At 38.9% G+C, this 27,522-nt stretch overlaps 1 protein-coding gene across 1 annotated transcript in view; it reads right to left on the bottom strand.

Moving 5' to 3' along the window:
- RECQL (RecQ like helicase) overlaps positions 1-27,522 on the bottom strand; it is a 55,006-nt gene that overhangs the window by 19,147 nt on the left and 8,337 nt on the right. The window contains exons 3-6 of the mRNA XM_027595465.2: positions 13,738-13,935; positions 12,683-12,862; positions 10,440-10,546; positions 3,489-3,687 (exon numbers count right to left, since the gene is read on the bottom strand). Of these exons, the coding sequence (XP_027451266.1) occupies positions 3,489-3,687; positions 10,440-10,546; positions 12,683-12,862; positions 13,738-13,935 (684 nt within the window). The remainder of the gene's footprint in view (positions 1-3,488; positions 3,688-10,439; positions 10,547-12,682; positions 12,863-13,737; positions 13,936-27,522) is intronic.

Here is a 27,522-nt window from a genome sequence, read left to right as displayed (position 1 = left end):
AACAAAGCATGGGAGAAAAGAGAACCCTGGTGCACTGCTGGTACAGCCACTATGGTATTGTACAGCCACTATGGAAGACAATATCAGGGGCACCTGGGTGGCTCAGTCGGTGAACCATCTGACTCATGATTTCGGCTCAGGTCATGATCTCAGAGTCATGATATCAAGCCCCACGATGGGCTCTGCACTCAGCAGGGAGTCTGCTTCTCTCTGCCCCTCCCTCCACTACTATAAGCATGTGTACTCTCTCTCTAAAATAAATAAATGTTTAAAAAAGGGGGAAAAAAAGTGTGGAGGTTCATCAAAAATTTAAAAATAAAATTACCATATGACCCAACAATTCCACTTCTGGGTATTGTATCCAAAGGAAACAAAACCACTATCTTGAAAAGATATCTACATCTCTATATTCACTGGAGCATTATGTATAATAGCCAACGCACGGAAACAATCTAAGTGTGCACTGATACATGAATAAAGAAAATACGGTATGTATATATACATAGACACACAATGCAATACTATTTGGCCTTAAAAAATAAGGAAATTCTGCTACTTGCAACAACATGGATGAACCCTGAGAGCATTATGCTAAGTGATATAAGAGAAAGACAAACACTAATATGATATCACTTATATGTGGAATCTTTAAAAAAAAAACAACCTCAAAGATACAGAGAACACACTGGTGGTTGCCAGAGGTGAGGGATGGGGGTGGGCAAAATGGGTGAAGGGGGTCAAAAGGTACAAACTTTTAGTTATATAACTACTATCTTATACAACTAATACAAGGTTGTATGTCAATTATATCTCAATTAAACATTTTTTAAAAATGGGTAGGAAGGGAAGAATGAAGGCGGGGAAATCGGAGGGGGAGATGAACCATGAGAGACGATGGACTCTGAGAAACAAACTGAGGGTTCTAGAGGGGAGGGGGGTGGGGGGATGGGTTAGCCTGGTGATGGGTATTAAAGAGGGCACGTTCTGTGTGGAGCACTGGATGTTATACGCAACAATAAATCATGGAACACTACATCAAAAACCAATGATGTAATGTATGGTGACTAACATAATAATAAAAAGAAGGAAAAAAATGGGTACACATTTCCAATAAACAATTAGCAACATAAATCTGCAGCTGAAGAGGAAGAGGACTAGATACGGGAACAACTGATGACAGGTGCAGCTTATCTGCAGAGACAATGCAAGTGATGGTAACACACAAGCAAGGGTTCTCATCCAAAGTGATCAGACCACTGAGGCTGGAAATATACGGCAAAGGTGAGAAACCTGATATTTTCAGTAGCTGCAGACAACTCTTTGGAGTAGTCTGATTAACATGGTGGGGTCTCCAGTTGAAAGGACAGTATATATACTGCCTAAGGCATTTAAATCAAAACTTAAAAAAAAAAAAAAAAACTGTGCCCCCAATAATTCTGAAGGTAGAGAACTGTGTCCTCAGGCCACGAGTCCACCATGTCTGGGGAAGTGTAAGAAAAGGTGAGAACAGATCAGAACCGCAGGGAACACTAACATTCAGGGTGGCAGCAAAGGAAGGAGAACGAAGGCAGTGAGAACGCAGAGGAACCATGTCAAAGCCTCTGTCACAGTAACCACAGTAACCACGGGAGCAAGGGGCAAGGAGAGAGGTGAACCAGGAAACGCTCCTCCTGCTCCAGAAGTTAATCGGGAAGAGGAATGCAGACCAGCCCCCTGGATTAAGGCAGTGAGGAGTGGGGGGTCACGGTCACCTGTGAGGCAGAAGTGACTCAGTGAATTCGGAAAGGAAGGAAGGTGAGAAACAGATGGTGAGTTCAGAGGATGAGGCGAAAGGAAGAGCAGAAACAGGACAACACCATAAAGGGGTGGGAAAGGTCGAAGCCTAGTTCAGTTTCTTTGTTTTTAGAGAGTCTTAAGATTCAGGAGAGACACCTGGGGGCTCAGTTGAGCGTCTGACTCTTGATTTCGTCTCAGATCATGATCTCAGGTTGTGAGATGGAGCCCAGTGATGTGCTCCGGGCTCAGGGCAGAGTCGGCTTTTCCCTCTCCCTCTGCTCCTCCCCCTCCCCCTCGCTCACTCATTCTCTCCCTCTCTCAAGTTAAATAAATAAATAAAATCTTAAAAAAAAAAAAAGATGGGGTGCCTGCGTGGCTCAGTCAGTTAAGGGTCTGCCTTTGGCTCAGGTCATGATCCCAGGGTCCTGGGATCGAGCCCCCATCAGGCTCCCGGCTCAGCAGAGAGCCTGTTTCTCCCTTTGCCCCTCCCCCCACTTGTGTGCTCGCTCGCTCTCTCTCGCTCGCTCACTCTCTCTCTCTCAGATAAATAAATCTTTTTAAAAAAATTTAAACATTTTAAAAAACGATGCAGGAGTGAAGACTTTGACAGAGCGAGACCTTAAGAAGGCAGGAGAGGATGAAGTGGGAGGAGTCATGGTAACCCTTACAAGAAATGGTCTCTTTTACCTTAAGAAGAGAAAACAAGATTACTAATGTATGGAAGGAGAAAGAGGAGACCTCCAGACCTGCTGGCACCTATTTCCTGGGGACCAGGAGGCATCCACTAAGTAGGAGGACCTATAGGCACGAAAAGCTTGCTGGGAGAAATGCTTACAGGAGACGCATCAGGGACAAGTAAAACACAGCGGAGTCTGATTGAAATCGACCTGAGGTGGAAATGAATGCAGCTGTGCAATTTTTTCCTGGCAGCGTTTAGTACTGAAACAGCACAAATGGGGGAAGCAGAAGCCGGGAGCGGTCCAGCAGCTCAGTCTGGCACAGAGACTGAGGCAGGTAAAATGCCAGGAAAACCACGAGAAACAGAAGTGGCAACAGCAGAGTCTGGAAGGAGGAGAGAGTGACCATCAGGTGGCATCTGGAGCTGTGGACAAATACACGGAGGGATTAAAGGGGACCCTAGGGGTCCATATGTGTGTGAAAGCAAGTTCAGAAAGAAATGAGGTTGAAATCATGAACAGGATTTTTTAAATTTAAGGTTGTTTTGTACAGAGCAAGTCCGGGTGATCTGCTTCCAGCTATGACTGCAGGATTAGGTTGGAGGAGTAAAGAACGGGGTTACTAAAATACCCCACAGCACTGTAACCCCGTGGTGGTAGTTGGGTATGTATCTGGAAATGGATGGCAGAGACCCTGACTGATGATTAAAGGAGACAGCTCCAAAGCAGATACGAATTCCTCAATGGATGCGAAGGAGAACCCGGTGTCAGTAAACCTTTATGGCTAAAGGTGGGAGAGAATCATGTTGCTGAGAAACATGCATGTCAAAGGATAAAGGCAATCAGACTAAGTGCTACCCTGGAGGGGAATAAAGAGATTGAAGACTCTGCCTCTTGGTTCCCCTTATATTAAGGTAAGAGAAAATCAGTAATAACTGGCTAAGGAAATAATTTTAATGGAAGCAGGGATTTCCATCATGTAAGTAAGAAAATAGTCCCTAGGATCAAGGAGTGTTCTAGATACATCATACATACCAGGTCTGAAATCATGTCCCCAGTGGCTACAGCAATGAACTTCATCCACAGCAATCCGGGTAAATCTTCTGGCTTCATAGGCTTTCTCTAGTCTGGACATGAACATTTTGCTTTTTGCAATTTTCTCTGGGGTCACATAAATTAGCTTTAGCTTGGAGTTTTTATTTACCATTTCAGCATGAACCCATTTCACATGCTCCTATTGAAAGCAAAAACAGATACAATTATGGAACTAAGCTAGTAGACTGGGATACTAAGCAGTAAATGAAGATGCTCATTACTCAAACTCAAAGTTACTCAAGCAACAGCCTTGGACTGTTTTAGCAGATGTTGAGTTCATTAAAACTGAGCCTATGTCCCAGTACTAAACTTCAGGGCAGTTGTAAATAGCATTTTACATGTTTACTTGTATCCAAAGGCTGATAAAAAGAATGATCTCATTTGACAAAAAAAAAAACAGAACAAAAAATAAAAATGAAAACACTCTGGGGCACCTGGGTGGCTCAGTGGGTTGAGTGTCCGACTCTTGATTTCAGCTCAGGTCATGACCTCAGGGTCATGGGATCAAGCCCCAGGTTGGCTCTGCGCTCAGTGCCAAGTCTGCTTGTCCGTCTCTGTCCGCCCCTCCCCCCAACTCCTGCTCTATCAAATAAATAAATAAATAAAATCTTAAAAGAAAAAAAAAATCCCTGACTCTCCAGAACTTCTGGCAGAGTAAGTGGAGAAGCAAGGTTAAGAAAAGTTGTATTCACAGTCTATGAACTGCTAGTGAAAACAAACAGAAAATTGGACTTGACCTTGACCCATCCTTTCTCTTTTTTTTCTCTCCAATTTTTCAAACAGCAGTGATGTGCCATGAACCTCTAGTTATCTGCAACTTCTAGCTGCTTTCTATTATTATTACTCTCTTTTTCAGGATTAAGGACATACAGGAGTAGAAAGCAATATTCTCCACATTCATTCTGTTGAATGAGACAGCAATTTGGACATGAAAGTTTAAATAAAACTAGAAATAGATGGGAAAAACTAAAGGAACCACGGCTACCTGGAGATATGGCTGACACCAGGTCTGGAAGGAAATATGCAAAATGAGCATAGAGTAACTTTTCATAAAAGCAAGCAAGGAGTCAAAAACTATGGGGTGAAGAAAAAAGATTCAGGGGCCAACCTGAAGAGGTGCTCACTGCCCAAACATAGGACTATTTCAGCATAATAAAGAATAGTATGGATTAAGATCTAACAAATATGTTAAATGTCCATAAATTTATAATGATACTTAAAAAAGAACAAATTGAACATCACAAGGAGATAATCAGAAAACCAAAATGTAGTGAACTACAAGACAAAGACCCTGATTTAATTTAAATTTGCATGGGGAAAAAACAAGAAATAAGGGGAAGCTACAGAAAAATCAACAAAATACAACATACTCCATCAATCTATTCTGGAACACGATTTAAAAAAAAAATTTTGGATGAGAATATTTTTACTTGATGATGTTAATGAATCAACACTAAATGTTTTAGGTGTGATGATGTCATTGTAATTATATCTTTCTCATACATACTGAAGGAGTTACAACTGAAATGATATAATGTCTGGGAAAGAAAGAAAAGAAAGGAAAGAAAGGAAAAGGAAAAGAAAGGAAAAGGAAGAAAGAAAAGAAAGAAAAGAAAGAAAAGAAAAAGAAAGAGAAAGAAAGAAAGAAAGAAAGAAAGAAAGAAAGAAAGAAAGAAAGAAAGAAAGAAAGAAAGAAAAAGGAAGGAAGGAAGGAAGGAAGGAAGGAAGGAAGGAAAGGAAGGAAAGGAAGGAAAGGAAGGAAAGAAAGAAACCAATCAAGGGGGGGGTAAACTCCAGGTGTACAAATGAAAAAAAACTGGTCATATGCTGATAACTGTTAAAGGTGGCTAATGGGTACTTGGCAGTTGTATTATGATTCTACTTTTCTATCTTTTGAAAATTTTAGTAACATCCTTTGTAAAAAAGAATAGGTGAGAAATGCTTATTCAAAAGATGAAGAGTCCATTCCAAAACAGACGAAATTCCACAGGGAAAGGGTACCTTGCTAGTAATGCACCATCTGTATTTAATTATATTCCATAATTAGAAATTCTTACCATTTTCTAACAGAAAATATAAAACAGGTCAGCTAATGTTTGCTGTAAAGTGCCAGGTAGTAAATATTAGGTTTTGTGGGCCATACAATAACACAACTACTCTGCCATTATTGTGTGAAACAGTGGTAGACAACATATAAATGAATAAGCATGGTTGTGTTCCAATAAAACTTTATGGACACTGAAATCTAAATTTCACATAATTTTCACACTTCACAAAGTACTCTCATTCATTTTTTTAAACATTCAAAAATATAAAAATCAAGAGCTGCCTTGGTGGCTCAGTTGGTTGAGTGTCTGACTCTTAGTTTTAGCTCAGATCGTGATCTCAGGATTGTGGGATCGAGCCCCATGTCAGGTTCCACAATCAGTGGGGAGCGTGCTCCCCATCTCCTCCCTCTGCTCCTCCGCCCACACCCGCGTGCACTTTCTCTCTCTGAAATAAATAAATCTTTAAAGTGTATATATACTTTTATAAATACCAAGCAGCAAAGACTAGAAAGGAACAGAGAACACCACCAGAACCACCAACTTTACAGGTAACACAATGGCACTAAATTCTTATCTTTCAATAATCACTCTGAATGTAAATAGACTAATTGCTCCAATCAAAAGACACAGGGTATCAGAATGGATAAAACAAGACCCATCTATACACTGCCTACAAGAGGCTCATTTTAGACCTAAAGACACCTGCCTATTGAAAGAGAGGGAATGGAGAAACGCCTAACATACTAATGGACGTCAAAAGAAAGCCAGAATAGCCATACTTATACCAGACAAACTAGATTTTAAACCAAAGACTGTAACAAGAGATGAATGAGGGCACTAATATCATAATTAAGGAGTCTATCAATCAAGAAGATCTAACCATTATAAATATGCCCCCAACTTGGGAGCACCCAAATATATGGATCAATTAATAACAAACATAAAGAAATTCATTGACAATAATACAATAACAGCAGAGGACACTAACAGCAAAAGACAGACCATCTAAGCAGAAAATCAACAAGGAAATAATGGCTTTGAATGACACACAGGACCAGATGGACGTAACAGATATATTCAGAACACTTCATCCTAAAGCAGAATACACATTCTTTTCGAGTGCACATGGAACATTCTCCAGAAAAGACCACATACTGGGTCAAAATCAGCCCTCAACAAGTACAAAAAGACTGAGATTATACGATACAGATTTTCAGATCACAGCACTCTGAAACTTGAAGTCAACAACAAGAAAAAATTTGGAAAGACCACAAACACATGGAAGTTAAAGAACATCTTACTAGAGAATGAATTGTTCAACCAGAAAATTTAAGACGAAATTAAAAAGTACATGGAAGCAAATGAAAATGAAAACATGACAAACAGAACAGTTCAATGAAATCAAGAGCCAGTTCTTTGAAAGAATTAATAAAACTGATAAACCCCTAGCCAGACTTATCAAAAAGAGAAAGGGCCAAAAATAAAATCACGAATCAAAGAGGAGAGATCACAACTAATACCACAGAAACACAATTAGAATTTATGAAAAATTATAGGCCAACAAACTGGGCAATCTGGAAGAAATGGACAAATTCCTAGAAACATACAAACTATGAAAGCTAAGACAGGAAGAAACAGAAAATTTGAACAGACCCATAACCAGCAAAGAAACTGAATCAGTAATCAAATATTTCCCAACAAACAAAAGTCTAAGGCCAGATGGCTTCCCAAGGGAATTCTACCAGACATTTAAAGAAAAGTTAGTACCTATTCTTCTCATATTATTCCAAAAACAGAAATGAAGGAAAACTTCCAAACTCATTCTACAAGGCTGGTATGACCTTGATTCCAAAACCAAAGATCCCACTAAAAGGGAGAATTACAGACCAACATCCCTGAACAAGGATGCAAAAATTCTCAACAAGATACTAGCAATTGAATCCAATGGTGCATTAAAAGAATTATTCACCATGATCAAGTAGGATTTATTCCTGGGTTGCAGGGGTGGTTCAATATTCGCAAATCAATCAACATGATACACCACATTAATAGAAGAAAGTGTAAGAACTATATCATCCTCTCAATAGATACAGAAAAAACACTTGACAAAATATAGCATCCATTCTTGATAAAAACCCTCAACGAAGATGGGATAGATGGAACATACCTCACTATCATAAAGGCCATATAAGAAAGACCCACAACTAATATCCTCAGCAGGGAAAAGCTGAGAGCTTTCCCCTACAGTCAGGATCAATATAGGGATATCCACTCTCAGCATTACTATTTAGCATAGTAAGGGAAGTTCCAGCCTCAGCAATCAGGCAAGAAAAAGAAATAAAAGGCATCCAAATTGGCAAGGAAGAAATCAAACTTTTACTATGTGCAAACGACATGATACTCTATGTAGAAAACCCAAAAGACTCCACCAAAAAATTGCTAGAACTAATACATGAATTCAGCAAAGTCACAGGATATAAAAGCAATGCAGAGAAATCCGTTCCATTTCCATACACCAATAATGAAACAACAGAAAAAGAAATCAAGGAATCAATCCCATTTACAATTGCACCAAAAACCATAAGATACCTAGGAATAAACCTAACCAAAGAGGTAAAGGATCTGTACTCTAAAAACTTTGTAAGACTTATAAAAGAAATTGAAGAGGACACAAAGAAATGGAAAAACATTCCATGTTCATGGATTGGAAGAAAATTGTTAAAATGTCTATACCACCCTGCCCAAAGCAATCTACATATTTAATGCAATCCTTACCAAAATACCACCAGCACTTTTCCCAGAGCTAGAACAATCTTAAAATTTGTATGGAACCACAAAAAAACCCAAAGAGCTAACCAACCCTGCAAAAGAAAACCAAAGCTGGAGGCATCATGATTCCAGATTTCAAGTTATATTACAAAGCTGTAGTCATCAAGACAGAATGGTACTGGCACAAAAAAAAGACACACAGATCAATGAAACAGAACAGAAAATCCAGAAATGGACTCACAGATCTATGGTCAACTAATCTTCGACAAAGCAGGAAAGAATATGCAATGGAGAAAAGACAGTCTCTTCAACAAATGGTGTTGGGAAAACTGGACAGCAACATGCAGAAGAATGAAACTGGACCACTTCCTCACACCATACACAAAATTAAATTCAAAAGGGATGAAGAACCTAACTGTGAGTAGAAAACCATCAAAATCCTAGAGGAGAACATAGGCAGCAATGTCTTTGACATCAGCCTAGCAACTTCTTCCTAGACACATCACCACAGGCAAGGGAAACAAAAGGAAAAATGAACTATTGGGACTTCATCAGGATAAAAAGCTTCTGCACAGCAAAAGAAACAATCAACAAAACTAAAAGGCAGCCTACGGAATAGGAGATGATATCTGCAAATGATATATCTGATAAAGGGTTAGTATCCAAAATTTATAAAGAACTTACCAAGCTCAATACCCAAAAATCTGGTTAAGAAATGGGCAGTAGACATGAACAGACATTTTTTCAAAGAAGACATCCAGATGGCTAACAGACACATGGAAAGATGCTCAACATCACTCAACATCAGGGAAATACAAATCAAAACCACGATGATACCACTTCACACCTGTCAGAATGGCTAAAATTAACAACATAAAAAACAACAGCTGTTGGTGAGGATGTGGAGAAAGGGGAGTCCTCTTGCACTGTTGGTGGCAATGTACACTGACGCAGCCACTCTGGAAAACAGCATGCAGTTTCCTCAAAAAGTTAAAAATAGAACTACCCTACAATCCAGCAAATGCACTACTAGGTATTTACCCAAAGGATAATACAGATTCGAAAGGGTACATGCACCCTGATGTTTATAGCAGCATTATCAACAATAGCCAAACTATGGAAAGAGACCAAATGTCCATCAACTGATGAATGGATAAAGAAGATGTGGGGTGTGTGTGTGTATACAAATATTTATAATGGAATATTACTCAGCCATCAAAAAGAATGAAATCTTCCCATTTGCAAGGATGTGGATAGAGCTAGAGTGTCCTATGCTACGTGAAATAAGTCAATCAGAGAAAGACAAATACCATATGATTCCACTCATATGTGGAATCTAAGAAACAAAACAGGGGTGACTGGGTGGCTCAACTGGTTGAGCATCCGACCCTTGGTTTCCACTCAGTTCATTATCTCTGGGTTGGGGGATCGAGCCCCGATCGAGCTCTCTGCTCAGCAGGGAATCTGAGCATTCTCTCTCTCTCCCTCCCTCTGCCCCTCCCCCTGCTTGCATTCACTCTCTAAAACAAATAAATAAATCTTAAAAAAAAAAAAGAAACAACAGATGAACATATGGGAGGGGGGAAACAAACCATAAGAGACTCTTAACCATAGAGAACAAACTGAGGGTTGACAAACTGAGGGCTGACAGAGGGAGGTGGGTGGGGGATGGGCTAGAGGGGTGATGGCAATTAAGGAGAGCATTTGTTATGATGAGGACTGGCTGTTGTATGTAAGTGATGAACCACTGAATTCTACTCCTGAAACCAATATTACACTGTATGTTAAATGAACCACTGAATTCTACTCCTGAAACCAATATTACACTGTATGTTAACTAGAATTTAAATAAAAATCTGAAAATTTAAAAAAAAAATACACACACACACCATTCTTAGCTCACAGACCATATAAAAATAGGCAGTGGGCTAACACTGGCCCATCAACAGTAGTTTGCAACTCCACATATGGTTATCACTTTATAATTTTATAACCAACTCAGTTGTAACCAAGGCTCCTACTTCAGTGAAGAGTTTAAATTAAAAAAAAAAAAAAAAGAGCTGCAGAAGCATACCTTAGAACTAGAAGCATTTAACATGGTAGCTGAAATTCCTAATTGTTTTAAAACCATTAACTGGTCTTCCATAAGAGAGATCAATGGGCAAATCACAAGGGTAAAACCTAAAAGAGAAAAAGTGTCTACTTTAAATTTTACACTACTCTAGAATAAGTTTCAACCACTCACCTGAGGGCATCACATCAATATACTACCTATTTTTTATCCTTATTAATAGAAGAGATAGATATAAATAAATGATCATTAGCCAAATAAGCAAATATAAGATTAGACAGAAATCTCTTCCCTCATTCAATACTATAAAAATAAAAATAGATACCATTCTGAATTTTTACTTATTTTAACAATCAGTATTGGTCACATTAGCAAAATATTATAAATCTAGTCAAATACTGTCCAGTTATACGAGGAAAAAGTTATTCCAAAGCTTTCCAAAGAAAACACAGCAACCTGTATAATTACAAATGATAGTGACATGAGTATTCTTCTACTTACTGTACCAGGTTAATACATGCCAAGTAGAAATCAGTGAACAGTTTACTGACTGAATGAAATGCTGATAGTATATCCCCTTTCTCTTATTACTGAAATTGTGCACAGCTCTAAGAGTTATTCTACATTATTAGAATCACTAACTTCTGTCTCTGGTTTGTTCCTAAAATAACCTCAGACAGAGAGCAGACCAATTAAAAAATACACTCAGATTCAGACTTTAGCAGGGATTTGCCATCTCAAATAGTGTCTCTGCTGTGTTTTCACATTCTCCTTCATCAGTGGTATGTTCTCATTATATTTAAACATGGGCAAGTCTCCCTCATCTTTAAAACACCCTGGACAGGTAATTTAGGGCCCCCTCTCTTTTATGTGCATAACAATTCTTTCCAAAGAATGTCCCATTCGCTAGTTCTACTTCCTCAACTCATCTTCCCTCTCTCTCCATTCCCACAGTTCTTTCTCCAAATGTACCCTATTTCAGTGAACTTCACCATTTGTTCCAGCCTAGAATTTGGACATCATTCTAGACTATCCCTTCTCTTACCACCCCCGCCACCCTGCATCCAATGAAAACAAGTCCTACTGAATCTACCTCCTAATTATTTCTAGAATTCCTCTATCTTCTAAAGCACAATTCTGACTAGTCTCTTATCTATACAAAACCCTTCACTGGTTTCCCACTAATCTAAGGAAGTTTTTATAATCAGGATTCTTTCCACAAGTCTTGCCCCTCACTGCCTACCACACTGAAATTCTTCCACATTACTGAATACTCCCAACAATGCATGTTCTTACTTTTGAGCTCAGAAATAGTGCTCCCCTGCATGAACACTTTTCCTTACTCCCCTATCCTATCTTTGCCTACTTATCCTTCAGCTTTTAGCTTAAATGTCATGTTGGCGGGACAGCTTTTTCTAACAGCCCCTAGGCCAGATCTTTGTACTAACTTAATTCCCTATTAAAATCTTTATCACAAAACCTTTATTGCAATTGCTTACAATTACCTATATTCTCTAAACGGGGGTCAATAAACTAAGGACTAGCTGCTTGTTTGGGTAATTCAAATTTTAATGGAACACAGGTACATCCATTAGTTTACACGTTGTCTATGCCTGCTTTCATGCTACAATGGCAGAGTTCAGAAGCTGCCACAGAGACCATATGGACCACACCTATCCCATTTACTGACTGCCTCCCTAAGGGAAAGTCCGCTGACCCCTGCTCTATACCCTTGCTAGTTCCCAAACAGCAGCATGGGTATCACCTGGGAGCCTGTTAGACATGCAAGATTTTGGGTCCCACACAAACTCAGAATCTGCACGTTAATCGCATCACCAGCGATTCTTACACATTAGTTTGAGAAAGCCCTACTTTACACCGTGAGCTCTGCGAAAACTAGAACTTTGCCCGTTTTTCTCACTACTGTTATCTCCCGTGCTTAACACCACAGCCGACACTCAATAAAGATCTGGGAGTAGAATCCAGGCCCATGGATTCCTTTTCTGGTACTTTTTCTCCTACAACATGTTTTTTAATTATGTTCTAAGAATGAGATAAAAGAACTAATTCCACTCAAACTCTTTAACACTGCCTCTTTAAATGAACCCTTTAAAATGTCTATTAACATAAAAATAAAATAAAACTGCACTTGATTTTTACATAGGTATGATTAGAAATGATTTGTTTAAGGAATTAAAAGAGAAATGGCATTTCTTCAACTTAAATGAATCTTTATTAATACATACCATCTGAACATAATGCTGGTAACTGGTAGCATAAGCTCTTTCCACCTCCCGTAGGCATAACAAGAAATACTTCCTTTCCAGACATTGTTACATTAATAGTTTCAAGTTGAAGCAGTCTGAACCTCTGCAGTTTAAAGACATTTTGCAGAACATCCTTAACTTTACCAGACCAGGGAAAATCTAGACAGAGAAAAATAAGTTTAATATATTAGAACTATTTAGGATTATAAATGAGATACAAACATGAATGGCTGCTTTTATACTAGAGAAAAACAAGTAAGAATTTATATAAGACTTTAAATAGTATTAACAATTTAACTTTTATACTAACAATTTTGAGATTAGTTTAGCTCATGAAGCTAAGCAAAAACACATTTAATGTTATATGATAAGAAACAGTACATCAGAAAAAATGAAAACATTTGCCAGTTGAGAATTAACCTACACAGAAGAGGAAGGTACTTGACAGGTATTCAAAAAACAGTCTGAATGTTGATCAGGGAATTCATAGGATCATAATAATCTCAAATATCATCAAGTTAAAAATTATGTGGAATTTTTCTATATAAATATCTTGTTTAGAAGGGAATCCCCGGAAAGCAAGGCCCATAAAAGCATTGCAATTTGAGAGTCATAGTATTTCATTATAATGTGATAGCCAGCCAGTGATAAACATGATGCTTGGCAAGATCTTGAATCAAGAAAGGTAGGCAGGAAAATGAACTAGACTTTGGCAAGAAGTTTGAGTCTATCTTTTTTTCTTAATGGTTTAATTTTTTTCTAGTTAAAATTTAGAAAATTTAGTTAAAAATCTTTTTCCAAGCATTGATTAATGCTGCTAGAACCAGATTTGGAAAAAAATAATGAAGTCTGAATAATAAAGCTTCATTCAAAAAGAACATGGGTAAGAATGATTTGCATACTGGTTTCCCATGCTGCTTAAAGAGTGGCCAGTTTCCCTCTAAGCCAGTGGAAAGCACTGGTCCAGGAACAATGATTTAACTCCTACATAAAGAAACAAGCAGAAACAAAACTAGCAAAGAAAAAGAGTAAACCTTCTTTATTCCAAGCAGCAGGTGAAGAATCCCATTCACTGCTTTCCCCAGCACCAGAAGCCTCTAAATTCTGCTTTATTTGGTTTGTTAGGATGTTCTTTTTCTGAATAAGCTCTTGTTGCCTTTCCAGAAGTTCCTGAATTTGAATGTCTACTGCATGTAGTTCATTGGTTACAGAATCCAATTCTTCAGTTAGACCTATAAGGAAGGAAAAAAAGATACAATGACTAAATAGTTTTAGGTTTCCCTACTGATTTTTGGATATTCCTCACTATTGAAATTACAGACAAACTTATAGTAGTAGAGCAGGGTGGTTAAGGGCATGTGTGTTGAAGTCACATGACCTGAGTTAAATCTTAGGTCCTCTTCTTAGCTCAGGCTAAGTACTTAAGCGAGCCTCAATTTCCCCATCTGGAAAATTTCCCCATCTGGGTAATATCTAGCTTTCATAGTATTGTTTTAAAGAATTAAGTGAGATAACATATGGAAGGTTCTTAACATAGTACCTGGCACACAGTTATGCATTTAATAAATGATCATTATTACTTTTATTGTATTGTGGGACAGTGGTCCAACAATCTCCTAAGTCATTTAAGTGACCAGACTTTGAAACAAAAGGAAGGCATTTTAAAGTAATCCCCTAACTACTTAGATATTATTTCACAAAAACACTCATATTTGGGTTCATATAGTTGGCATGATAAGGAGTCGGTGATTATAAACAAGCTGATGTAACAACTAAAAGAGAAATCAAGTGTGCTACTGGAAATGACATTATAATTCCATCATAAATAATTTATAAAGCAGCCTTAAGTATGATTCTAAGCAATCTGAGTATTAAAGTCAAAGAGATTACTTTCGACACAACAATAGAAACTAAAAATTTTTTAAAGATGTCCTTGGTGCTTTCTAAAACATCAGCCTGCATTAATCCAGCTTGAAGGCCTGAAATTTTCATAAGATGAAACCTCACGGTTATGATTTAAAATAGGATGTTATGGTGGCTTTGTACTGTACCAATTACCAGCATTCACTTCCTTCCAGGATTCTGGGTTAGGACTGGCCACAACTGAACTCTGCTTCAGACTTGGAAGGCAGAAATGAAACAGCAACGGCTTTACGTTCAGATGGCTGGTGTAATGTCAGGTGCTGTTGGGACTCATTCACTTTCTTGGCATCGGGCAGAAGCCAGTTCCTCCAGCTCCTGCTGAATCTCTTTGGGGCAGCAGGTTGGCCCACAGCTTCTTCAGCTTCCCTGAATTGTTGGCCATGTTCTTGTACAATTTTCTATGGCAAGCGCACCAGCCCTTCCGCAGGGCACCAGCATCCTGGCAGTCAGAGCCTTGGAGGCAATGACACACCGACATGAGTGGAAGCAAGAGACAGACAGGTTCCACTTTGTGCTCATTGGTTTCAGCTCTTCTTTACCCTCCCACACTCCATCTTCCTGTCCCTACTGCTGGCACTGCTGACTGCTTAACCACGTCCTGTGATCACGTAGGAGCTAATTCCTATAATAAATCCCTTATATCACTCATAATGATTCAGCTTCTCTGAACCCTAACCAATGCCAAATGTTGTTCCAGAGGAAAAGAAAGTTAAAAGTAGGTTCTCTAAATTGCTTCTATGCCACCTAGAATAGTCTCTGATTTAAAGATTTAAGGGTATTAATGACCCTTTCCCTGCAGTGGTAAAAGGGACAGTAGTACTCCATGGCATGCAGTAGACAAAGTTATGTAAATTATAATCTAGACATTAATAATTAAGTATCTAGAGAGGGAAAGGCTTTGGGTGACCAAGTGTTTGCTGTCACAGAACATTTTTGTGAGAATAATGGGGTTGACTGTCTGCTCCTAAATATGCTGAAGCAGCTGAACAAATGCAGGATCTGCATAAAGGGACCTCAAAGTCTCTATGACTGTAACTACGGGCCAAGATTACTAAATACCAACATTCTGCAAGTGGCTGAATTACAGTGCAAACTGAACTCCCAGCCTTGCACAGACTCTTATGTTAAAGTTAGGGCACTGATTAGAAAGAAGTGAGACTCTGCAATTGGGAAGGGAACATCTGGGCAGATTCCAATGAAGCACACAAGGGACCTTAAACCACTCAATTCTGCCATTCTCTCTTGCCCTTCCTCCTCTTTCTCAGACAGCTTCCCCCTGTCTGAATGCCTGTGATGGTCTTTCCTGAGAGAGTTGCCTCACAAGGGATTGCTAAGCCCCACTAAGAATCTGCCCTGCCACCTCTCAGTGCTTTAAGAATAGGAAGCCCGAGAGAATGATGTACAAATGAGTGACACATGAAAAGACATGAAACGCACCAAGAGTTGCACTTGCCAATATATTTAAGCATTTCTCATTTTATTGTGCTTTCTTTACTGTTTTGCAGAAATTGAGCTTTTTAAGAAACTGACAGTTTGTGGCAACCTGTGTTGAGCTGGTCTATGGGCACCATTTTTCTAACACCCTTTGCTCACTTCATGTCTATTACATTTGGTAATTCTTGTAATATTTGAAGCTTTTTTATTATTACAATTGTGATGGTAATCTGTAATCAGTGCTCTTTGATACTATTATTGTAATTGCTTTGGGGAACCACAAACTACACCCATATAGGACAGAAATCTTAATAAATGGTGTATGTATTCTAATTGCTCTACCAACCAGCCATTCCCCAGTCTCTCTCCCATGGCCTTCCCTATTCCCTTAGACACTTCTACACTGGAATTAGGCCAGTCAGTTACCCTACAATGGCCTCTAACTGTTCAAATGAAAGGAAGAGTTGTACATCTCTCACTTTAAATAAAAACCTAGAAGTGATTAAGCTTAGTGAGGAAGCCATGTCAAAAGCCAACACAGGCTGAAAGCTAGGTTTCTTGAGCCAGTTAGCCAAGTTGTGAATGCAAGGGCAAAGTTCTGGAAGGAAATTAAAAGTGCCAGTGAACATATGAATGATAAGAAAGAGAAACAGTCTTAATGCTGATATGGAGAGAGGTTTAGTAGTCTGGATAGAGGATCAAACCAGCCACAACATTTCCCTAAGCCAAAGCCTAATCCAGAGCAAGGCCTCAACTCTCTTCAATTCTATGAAGGCTCAGAAAGGTAACGAAGGTGCAGAAGAAAAGTATGAAGCTAGAAGAGGTTGGTTCATGAGGTTAAGGAAAGAAATCATCTCTATAACATGAAAGTGTAAAGTGAAGCAAGTGTTGATATAGAAGCTATAGCAAGCTATCTGCAAGATCTAGCTAAGATAATGAATGAAAGTGGTTACCCTAAACAGATTTTCACTGTAGACAAAATAGCCTTATATTGGAAAAAAGATGCCATCTAGGACTTTAATAGCTAGAGAGAAGTCAATGCCTGCCTGCAAAGCTTCAAATAGGCTGACTCTCGTTACAAAGTAATGGAGCCAATGTTCACTTACCATTCCAAAAATCACAGGGGCAAGAATTATGCTAAATTGTGTTCTGTAAACCTGGATGGTAGCACATCTATTTAAATGCGTTTACTATATACTTTAAGCCCACTGTTGAGACCTAGTGTTCAGAAAAAAAAAATATTTTTTTCATTGACAATCCATCCAGTCATCCAAGAGCTCTGATGGAGATGTCCAAAGAGATTCATCTTATTTTCATGCCTGAAAACACAACATCCATTTGCAACCCATGGGTCAATAAGTAATTTTTGACTTTCAAGTCTTATTATTTACAAAATACATTTCATAAGGCTACAGCTGCCACAGATAGGGATTGTTCTGATGGATCTGGGCAAAGTCAACTGAAAACCTTCTGGAAAGGGCTTGCCACTCTAGATGCCATTCAGAAAATTTGCGATTCATGGGAAGAGGTCAAAACATCAACATTAACAGGAGTTCAGAAGAAGTTGATTCTAACTCTCATGGATGACCTTGAGGTTCAAGATTTCAGTGGAGGAAGTCACTGCAGATATGGTGGAAATAGGAAGAGAACTAGAATGAGAAGTGGAGCCTGAAGTTAATTGCTGCAACCTCATGATAAAACTTTAATAGAGAGGAGTCATCTTATGGATGAGTGAAGAAAGTGGTTTCCTAAAGATGCTGTGAAGATTGTTGAAAGGACAAAAAAGGATTCAGAATATTACATAAACTTAGTTGATAAAGAAGCAGCAGGCTTTGAGAGGATTGGCTCCAATTTTGAAAGAAGTTCTACTGTGGGCAAAATGCTATCGCATGTACAGAAAAATCATGGGAGGAAAAGTTTATGATGTGGCAAACTTTATTGTTTTAAGAAATTGCCACAGCCACCCCAACTTTCAGCAACCGCCACACTGATTAGGTAGCAGCCATCAACATCAAGGCACGACTCTTCAGCAGCAAAAAATATTACACTCACTGAAAGCTCAGATGATAGCTAGCATTTTTCAGCAATAACATGGTTTTAATTAAGGTATGAACATTGTTAAGACATTCTAATGTATACTTAATAGACCACAGTTTAGTGTAAATATAATTTTTATATGTACTGGGAAACCAAATAATTCTTTGACTTGCTTGTTGTGATATTGGCTTTATTGTAGTGGCTGGAAACAAAACTGTAAGATCTCTGAGGTATGCCTGTATCACCAGAAAAGTAAGGAATATGTGTGGGAATAGATCCTAAGGGTACTAAGCCGGAGTGAACAGAATAAAATATTGAATGAACCTAAATTTACTGATAGGGACTCAATATGAAATTCTGGTTTATTGTGTTAAATATAGTGGCCAGGAGTAGCTTTAATAATTTATTTAGTTGCTTGCTAGAAACCTGGCTCCAAAGATGAATATCAGAAGGTGGGCTGGAATGACACAGGGGTAGATTCCAAAGACATTGAAGGGTAGAACTCCCTGGCTATACCCTAACGGATGGATCCAGAGGCTTAGGGAGATGGGAATGCCAGAGTCTCAGTCTACCTGATCATCTACTCTCTTGCTGTCCCCAGGGAAGATCCAGAGGAGGGAGCCCCAGCATCCCTGAAGAGCTCTTAGTGGCTGTTTTCTGTAAGCTAAGAATGTCAATGGGAAGTACTGCCTTTGAACTAAACTACCTGAATCAATGAGAATGATGGATTCCAAGGTATGGGGGCTAAATGGTAGCAATTCAGTTCACAACCAAAGAAAAGGTACATGTGGTTGCTATAATATGCAACAGAGCAACACAGTAATCAGGCTGGTCTGACCCAAAGAGAATTCTGGCATTGGCTAGTTGATCAAGATGACTTTGCAACAGATTATTTGATTTAAAAATGCAGAATACAAAGCCCTGATTCCAGTACACATAAGTTTGACTTGAATCACTACAAGTGTCATAGTCCTTCAACCAGTTCCCAGAAATGAGCCAATTTATAGACCCAGAGTCCCTTGAATAAAGTAGAGGTTGGGGCCCTTTGGGAAGGCCTCTATTACATAACTAAAAAATTATGTAGGAAATCTTCACACTAGTGTTCTCCAGAGCAACTTATCAGGGTAACTGTGTATTTGGGAAAGGAAAATAACTTCTCAGAAAGTATTGGACATTAACTCAGAACTGACAGTTCCTGGATGATTAAAATGCCATGGTGATCTACCAGTCAGAACAGGGACTGGACTTATGCAAGTCACGTGACCAGTGCAGTTTTGCTCAGTCCATCACACAGTGGGCTCAGAAGGTTCTCTAACCCACTCTATGATTATTTCCCCAGTTCCAGATTGTATTATTAGAACAGATAAATTCAGCAACTAACCAAATCCACATATTGGTCCCCTGGCCTATAAGTAAGGACTATTATGCAAGAAAAGACCAAGTGGAAGCCAGTATAATTGCCCTTACCTACCAAAACAGTGAACAGCACGGTTTGTCCCATAGATAGGATTCTTGGGCCTAGGAATCGGGGTGGAAATGGGAGTGGCTCCTCTTGCTATTACCTCCTAGTGATCCACTAGTGAAATGTTTGCTTCCCATCCCTGAAACTTAGAACTTTGCTGGTTTAGAGGTCTCAGCAAGGAAGGAATGCTTCCACCAGGGGAAAAAGCAATGGCTCCATTTAAATGAAAGTGGACTGCGTCTTGACCACTTTGAGCTCCTCATACCAATGAATCAACAGGCAAAGAACCAGGTTACTGTACTGGCTGGGGTGAGTGATTCTGACTATTCAAGAGAAATAGGACTGCTGTGACACTACTGAAGTACAGAGGAGTAGGTCTGAAATGTAGGGGATCCCCTAGGGTACCTTCTGGTATTCCCATGTCCTGTGATTAAAGTTAGTGGAAAACTCAAAAGCCAAATACAAGCAAACTGCTAAGGCAAGTCCACACACCAGACATTTGTGATTAGATGAGGTGCCTGCTGAGAGCAAAGGAATAAGGAATGGGAAACTGAAGAAGATATTTATAAAATAACACCAAATAACCACATGACCAGATGCGAAACAGGACTATAACAGTCCTTAGTTTTTTGTTGGTGGTGGTAGGTATGTACGTATGGATGTATGTAATTAGGTCCCTTTTCCTATTCTCCCAATGTCTAAAATAAAATGTGTTAATAGTAGCTGACTTTATCTCAGGATTTAAGTTAGAGGATTTTGAACCAAGATGGATGTGACTGAGCAAGAGGAGGAATGAGCATCATCCAAAGACGAATAACGAGAATATGTGCCCCCTTTAGGGAGAGGATCAGTTGTGTTTTTTTGGGCAGCCAGAGAGAGCTGGAAGGCAGAAGTGAAACAGTGGGCTTATTTTCCAAATTTAAAAAGGTTAGTGTAAGGTCAGGCCTGGTGACCAACCTGCCAAGATGCCAGCAGCACTGAGCCCACAACTCTGGCTGCTGCCAGATATCCTTGGGGAAAGCGCAGAGTCTGCAGCTCCTCCAGACCCTGTGGGTTCTCCTTCATCTTCTCTAAATCCTCAGCCAAGCAGTATGCAACTCCATGAGCAGGTACACTGGCTTTTTGGCAGGTCTCTTGCATCATTCAAATTGGAGACTTTGAGGCAATGAGACTAATGCAGGTTCTGTTAAGAAAAAGGATTCAGCTTCACAGGCTGCAGTTTGTTTTTGCACTCCCCACTGTGTATCTGCCTTCTCTTCCTGACTGCTGGCTCTGCTGACTTCAGGCCCAGTGCCAGACACACAGGCAAATATATGCCAAGGAAGAGCTTGACCACTTCACATAATCACATAAGGTTAAATCCCTCTAGTAAATCCCTTATATCACTCACAGTGCCTCTGCTTCTCTGATCAAGCCCTACCTGACAGAGAGCTTCCGATTCAAGAAGGCAACACAGGAAGAGCCTGAATTTTATCTGCCCTGGGACACAGAAAAAAAAGCCACAGTTTGAGAGGGAAAGCAGAATATAAAGGAACCAGCCTTAGGACACTACCAAATGGTGGGGCAGCTCCGATCTGAGGGGCTGGCAAGTGCCATGGTTTACGTTCCCAGTACACTGTGATAGTAGACAGGAGCAGGTTTCAGATGCCATTGCTGGCCTGCTGCCTCAGTGAGCCCGGGCCACACCAGCCCTGGATCCCCTGGGACCAGAAAAAAGAGCCGCAGTTTAAAAGAACAACTAGAATATAAAAAATCCAGCCCTAGAATTCCACTAAATGGCAGAGAAGCTGCTGTAAATCTCTCTGGATTGGAGGGGCTGGTGAGTGCCAGAGTTTACATTCCCCTCCACCTTCCTTATGTGAATAGGAGCACAGTCCAGGCACCCTATCCGGCCTACTGCCTCAGTGAGCCCTGGGCCCCTAGCCCACATCATCCCAAGCCAACCTACCAAGGCAGCCACAGTGTGATGCATGCTAAGACACTTCTGATCAGCACTCACTACAGCTACAGCCATCTTGGCGAAGTGATATAGGCACAAAGCACCCTGGAACAATCCAGACCTGCACCATATAGGCTCCAGATAACTTGCGAGGATACCATGGTGCACAGCACTCCGGGACCTCCTGGCTCATGGTCTCTTCCACTCCAGCCACCCTACAAGAGCAACACTTGCACACAGTGCCACAGGAACCCCTGCCTTGCATTCACCTTGGCTACTACTGCCCTGCCAGGGCACCCCCTACATGGAATGCCCTGGGACCCTCCCCCCCACACTCTGCCTCTGTTCCAGCAGCCCTGCCAAGATGCCACAAGTGTAGGTGCCTCAGCACACCAGCTCATGTCCACTTCAGCTCCAGCCAGGCACCCTCTATGCTAACTACCCCAATACACCCTGAATTGTACCCACTTCAGCTTCAGCTCTCTTGCCAGGGCACCATCTGTACGGAGAGGACTGAGACTGTCCCAGCCAATGCCCACTTTAGCTCTGGCCATCCAAAGGCAGCACCAGCACAGGCTGCCCCAGAACCCCTGGCCCACACCAAAGCTCCAGCCAGCCAGTGAAAGTCACGAGGCACACAGTCTGCAAGAGGACAACCATACATACACAAGACCATTCCTTTAAGTTTAGGAGAAGTAGCTGTTCTACCTCATTCACAGAAACAAACACAGAAAGTCAAAAACATGAGACAGAGGCATATGCTCCAAACAGAAGAAGACAAAACCTCAGAAAAAGGACTAAATGAAATGGATATACCAAATCTATCTAATGAAGAGTTCAAAGTAATGGTCATAAAGATGCTCACTGGTATGGAAAAAAGAGTGGATGAACTCAGTGAGAACCTCAACAAAGAGATACAAAATACAAAAAGAAACCAATTAGAGGTAAAGAATAGAATAACTGAAATTAAAAAATACAGTAGAAGGAATCAAGAGATCACAGGATAAGATTAAGGGACCTCTGCAATAACCTCAAGCACAATAACATTTGCATTTATAGGGGGTCTCAAAAGCAGAGAAGAAAGAAAAGGGGCAGAAAATTTATTAAAAGAAATATTAGCTGAAAACTTCCCTAACCTGGGGAAGGAAACAGACATCCAAGTTCAAGAAGCATAGAGAGCCCTTAACAAGATGAACCCAAGGAGGGCCACATCAAGACATATAAAAATTAAAATGGCAAACATTAAAGATAGAGTTTTAAAAGGAGCAAGAGAAGCAAAAAGCTACATAGAAGAGAAACCCCATAAGGCTATCAGCTGATTTTTCAGCAGAAACTTTGCAAGCCAAAAGGGAGTGGCATGATACATTCAAGGTGCTGAAAGGAAAAAAACCTGCAATGAAGAATAGTCTACCCAGCAAGGTCACCATTCAGAAATGAAGAAGAAATAGAGTTTGTGGACAAAGGTAAAAAAGTTCATCACTACTAAACTGGCCTTATAAGAAATGTTAAGCAGAATTCTTTAAGTGGGAAAGAACAAGCCATAATTACAAGTAAAAAAATTATGAAGGGAAAAAATTCTTATGAGTAAAATCGAACATACAGTAAGATAGTAAGAGAAATCACTTATAAAGCTAGTATGGGTAAAAGACAAAAGTAGTGAAATCAATTTAATCTAAAAAATTAGTTAAGGGAAACTCACAAAATAGAGAGATGTAAAATATAACAACACACACGTAAAATGTGAGGAAGGGTAGTAAAATTGAAGTTCTTTTAGAATGTGTTCAAACTTAAGTGACCATCAACTTAATAAAAATTGCTATACACGTAAGATGTTATATATGAACCTCTGGGTGACCACAAAACAAAAACTTCTAATAGATACATAAATAATAATAATAATAAAAGAGAGCCAAGCATAACACTAAAGAAACTCATCAATCACAGGAAAGAGAGCAAGAGAATAAGGAACAAAGAACTACAACTAGAAAACAAGTAACAAAATGGCAATAAGTACATCTCTATTAATAATTACCTTAAATGTGACTGGTCTAATTGTGCTCAAATCAAAAGACATAGGGTGACTGAATGTATACCAAAAAAAAAATCTATATGCTGCCTATGACTCACTTCAGATCTAAAAAGACTTAATGACTGCGAGTAAAGAGATGGAACAAGATATTCCATGCAAACAGAAACAAACAAACTGGAATAGCAATAATTATATCAAACAAAATAGACTTTAAAACAGAGTATATTAAAAAACAAAGAACGAGGACAGCAGGGTCGCTCAGTTGGTTAAGTAGCTGGCTCTTGATTTCGGCTCAGGTCATGATTTCATGGTCCTGGGATTGAGCCGTGTCAACTCCATGCTCAGCAGACGTCTGCTTAGGGGTTCTCTCTCTCTCTCTGCCCCTCCCCCTGTTCTCACATGCATATGTATGCACGGGTGCACACTCTCTCACTCTCAAATAAATAAATAAATCTTAAAAACAAATACAAAGAATGGAAGTACATGATGATAAAGAGATCAATCCAACAAGAGTATAGAGCAATTGTAAATAACTATGCACCCAACATTGGAGGACCTAAACACATAAAGCAAATATTAAGAGACATAAAGAAAGAAACTGATGGTAATGCAATAATAATAGGGGACTGTAACACCCCACTGACATCAAAAGACAGATCATCAAGACAAAAAAAATCAATAAGGGTATAGTATCTTTGAATTACACATTAGAACGATGGAGCTAGCATACATATAGAACATTCCATCCCAAAACAGCAGAATACACATTCTTTTCAAGTGCACATGGAACATTTTTCAGGATAAATCAACACATTAGGCCACAAAAAAACTACAATAAATTTAAGAAGATTAAGATCTTATCATGCATCTTTTTCGACTATAACAGCATGAACCCAGAGATCAATTACAAGAAAAAAGAGGGTGGGGGGTAGGGAAAAAACCGACAAACACATGGAGCCTTAACAACATGCTACTAAACAACTAACAGTTCAACAAGGAAACAAAAGAGGACACCAAAACTACATTGAGACAATAAAAATAAAAACACAATGGTCCAAAATCTTTGATACACCACAAAAGCAGTTCTAAGAGGGAAATTTATAGCGCTAGAGGCCTGCCTCAAAAACCAAGATAAATCTCAATCTAACCTTAATCTAAAGGAACTAGAAAAAGAAGAACAAAGCCCAAAGTTAGTAAAAAGAAATAATAAAAACCGTAAGAGCAATAAATGAAATAGAGATGGCCTTCCCCCAAAAAAGGAAAAAAAAAATCCATAAAACTAGTGGTTTCAATGAGCTGGTTCTCTGAAAAGATGAAAAGAGTTAATAAACCTTTAGCCAGACTCATCAAAAAAAAAAAAAAAGAGGGAGAGAAGGGGATGAAGAGAGAACCAAATAAAATTAAAATGCAATAAGTAACAACTGACATCATAGAAATACAAAAGATTATAAGAGGCTATTATGAAAAATTATATGCTAAAAAAATAGTACAAACTAGAAGAAATGGATAAATTCCTTGACACAACCTTCCAAATTGATCAGAAAGAAATAGACCAATTATAGGTAACACATTTAAATCAGTAATCAAAACACTACCAACAAAGGAGAGTCCAAGACCAGATGAATTCACAAGTGAATTCTACCAAGCATTTATTTTTTTTTCTACCAAGCATTTAAAGAGGAGTTAATACCTATTCTCCTCAAACTATTCCAAAAAATAAACGAGAAAGTAAAGCTTCCAAATACATTCTACAGGGTTGGCATTATCCTCATACCAAAGCCACACAAGACAGTACAAAAAAGAAGAAAACTACAGACCACTATCCCTGATAAACATAGATGCAAAAGTCCTAAATAATTAGTAAAGCACATTCAACAATACATTAAAAGGTCTTTTACCATAATCAAGTGGGACTTATTCCAGGGATTCAAGAATGGTTCAATATTCACAAATCAACAAACGTAATATATACCACATTAACAAAATGAAGGATAAAAATCATATGATTATCTCAACAGATGCAGAAAAAGCATTTGACAAAATTCAACATCCATTCATAATAAAAACTCTCAACAAAGTGGATTTATAGGGAATATACCTCAACATAATAAAGGCCATATAAGATAAAGCCACAACTAACATTATACTTAAATGGTGAAAAACTGAGAGCTTTTCCCCTAATGTTAGAAAAGGCAGGGTGCCTGAGTGGCTCAGTGGGTTAAGTGCCTGCCTTCACCTCAGGTCACAGTCTTGGGGTCCTGGGATCCAGCCCCACATCAGGCTCCCTGCTCAGCGGGGAGTCTGCTTGTCCCTCTCCCTCTACCCCTCCCCTCACTTTCACACTCTCTGTCTCAAATAAATAAAATCTTTAAAAAAAGAAAAGGCAAGGATGTCCACTCTCACCATTTTCATTCAACACAGTACTGAAAGTCCTAGACACAGCAATTAAAAAAAAAAAAAACGGGATAAATGGCATTCAAATTGGTACAGAATAAGTAAAACTGTCACTATTTGCAGGTGACATTATACTAACTAGAAAACCCTAAAAACTCAACCAAAACACTATGAGAAGTGACAAGTGAACTCAGGCAAGTTGCAGGATTCAAAATCAATATAGAGAAATCTGTTGCACTTCTATACACTAATAATAATGTAGCAGAAAAAGAAATTAAGAAAACAATCCCATTCAAAACTGAACCAAAAAGAATAAAATGCCCAGGAATAAACTTAACCACAAAGGTGAAAGACCTATATACTGAAAACTAGAGAACACTGCTAAAAGAAATTGAAGAAAGCACAAATAAATGGAAAGATATTTTCTGCTCCAAGATTGGAAGAATTAATATTATTCAAATGTTCATAATATCCAAAGCAACCTACAAATGCAATTTCTACCAAAATTCCAACAGTATTTTTCACAGAACCAAAACAAATAATTCTAAAATTATGGAACCACAAGGACAAAGCTGGACAATCCCACATTTCAAGATATATAACTGTAGTAATCAAAACAGTATGCTATTGTCACAAAAACAGACACAGATTGATAGAACAGACAAGAGACCCCAGAAATAAACCCACACTTACTTGGTTGATCAATCTATGACAATGGAGGCAAGAATATACAATGGGGAAAAGACAGCCCCTTCAATAAATGGTGTTCAAAACACTGGGTGGCTACATGCAAATGAATGAAAACTGGACCACTTTCTTACACAATACACAAACTCAAATGGATTCAAGACCTAAATGTGAGACCTGATACCATACAACTCCCAAAAGAAAACAGAGACAGTAATCTCTTAGACACTGCCCTTAGCAACATTATCTAAGGACAGGTCTTCTCATGCAAGGAAAACAAATGCAAATATTAACTATTGGGACTACATCAAAATCAACTGCTTTTGTACAGAAAAGGAAACCATCAATAAACCAAAATGGCAACCAAGTAAATGACAGAAGATATGTGTGAATGATATATCTGATAAAGGATTAATATCCAAAATACATAAAGAATTTATACAACTCAACACCCAAAAAACCCAAACAATCCAATAAAAAACAGACAAAATACCTGAAAACACATTTTTCTAAAGATGAAGATGGCAAAAAGATACATGAAAAGATGCAACATCACTAATCATCAGGGAAATGCAAATCAAAACCACAATGGGATATCACCTCACACCAGTTCAAATGACATAACAGTATCAAAAACAAAGAAATAACAAATGTTGACAAGGATGTGAAGAAAAAAGATACTTCGCACTCTGCGGTGGGAATGTTAAATTGGTATAGTTACTGTGAAAAATAGTATGGAGGTTCCTCAAAAAATTAAAAATAGAAATACCATATAATCTAGCAATTCTATGTCTGGGTATTTATCCAAAGAAAATGAAAATACTAATTCAAAAAGATACAAGATATATTCATTGCAGTGTTAGTTAAAATAGCCAAGATATGGAAGCAATCCAGTGTCCATCGATTGACAAATG

The sequence above is a fragment of the Zalophus californianus genome, chromosome 9, assembly GCF_009762305.2.
Source record: "Zalophus californianus isolate mZalCal1 chromosome 9, mZalCal1.pri.v2, whole genome shotgun sequence".
Classification (NCBI taxonomy): domain Eukaryota; kingdom Metazoa; phylum Chordata; class Mammalia; order Carnivora; family Otariidae; genus Zalophus; species Zalophus californianus.
Note: the sequence above shows the minus strand (reverse complement) of the source record. Positions and strands in the feature narration are given on the sequence as shown.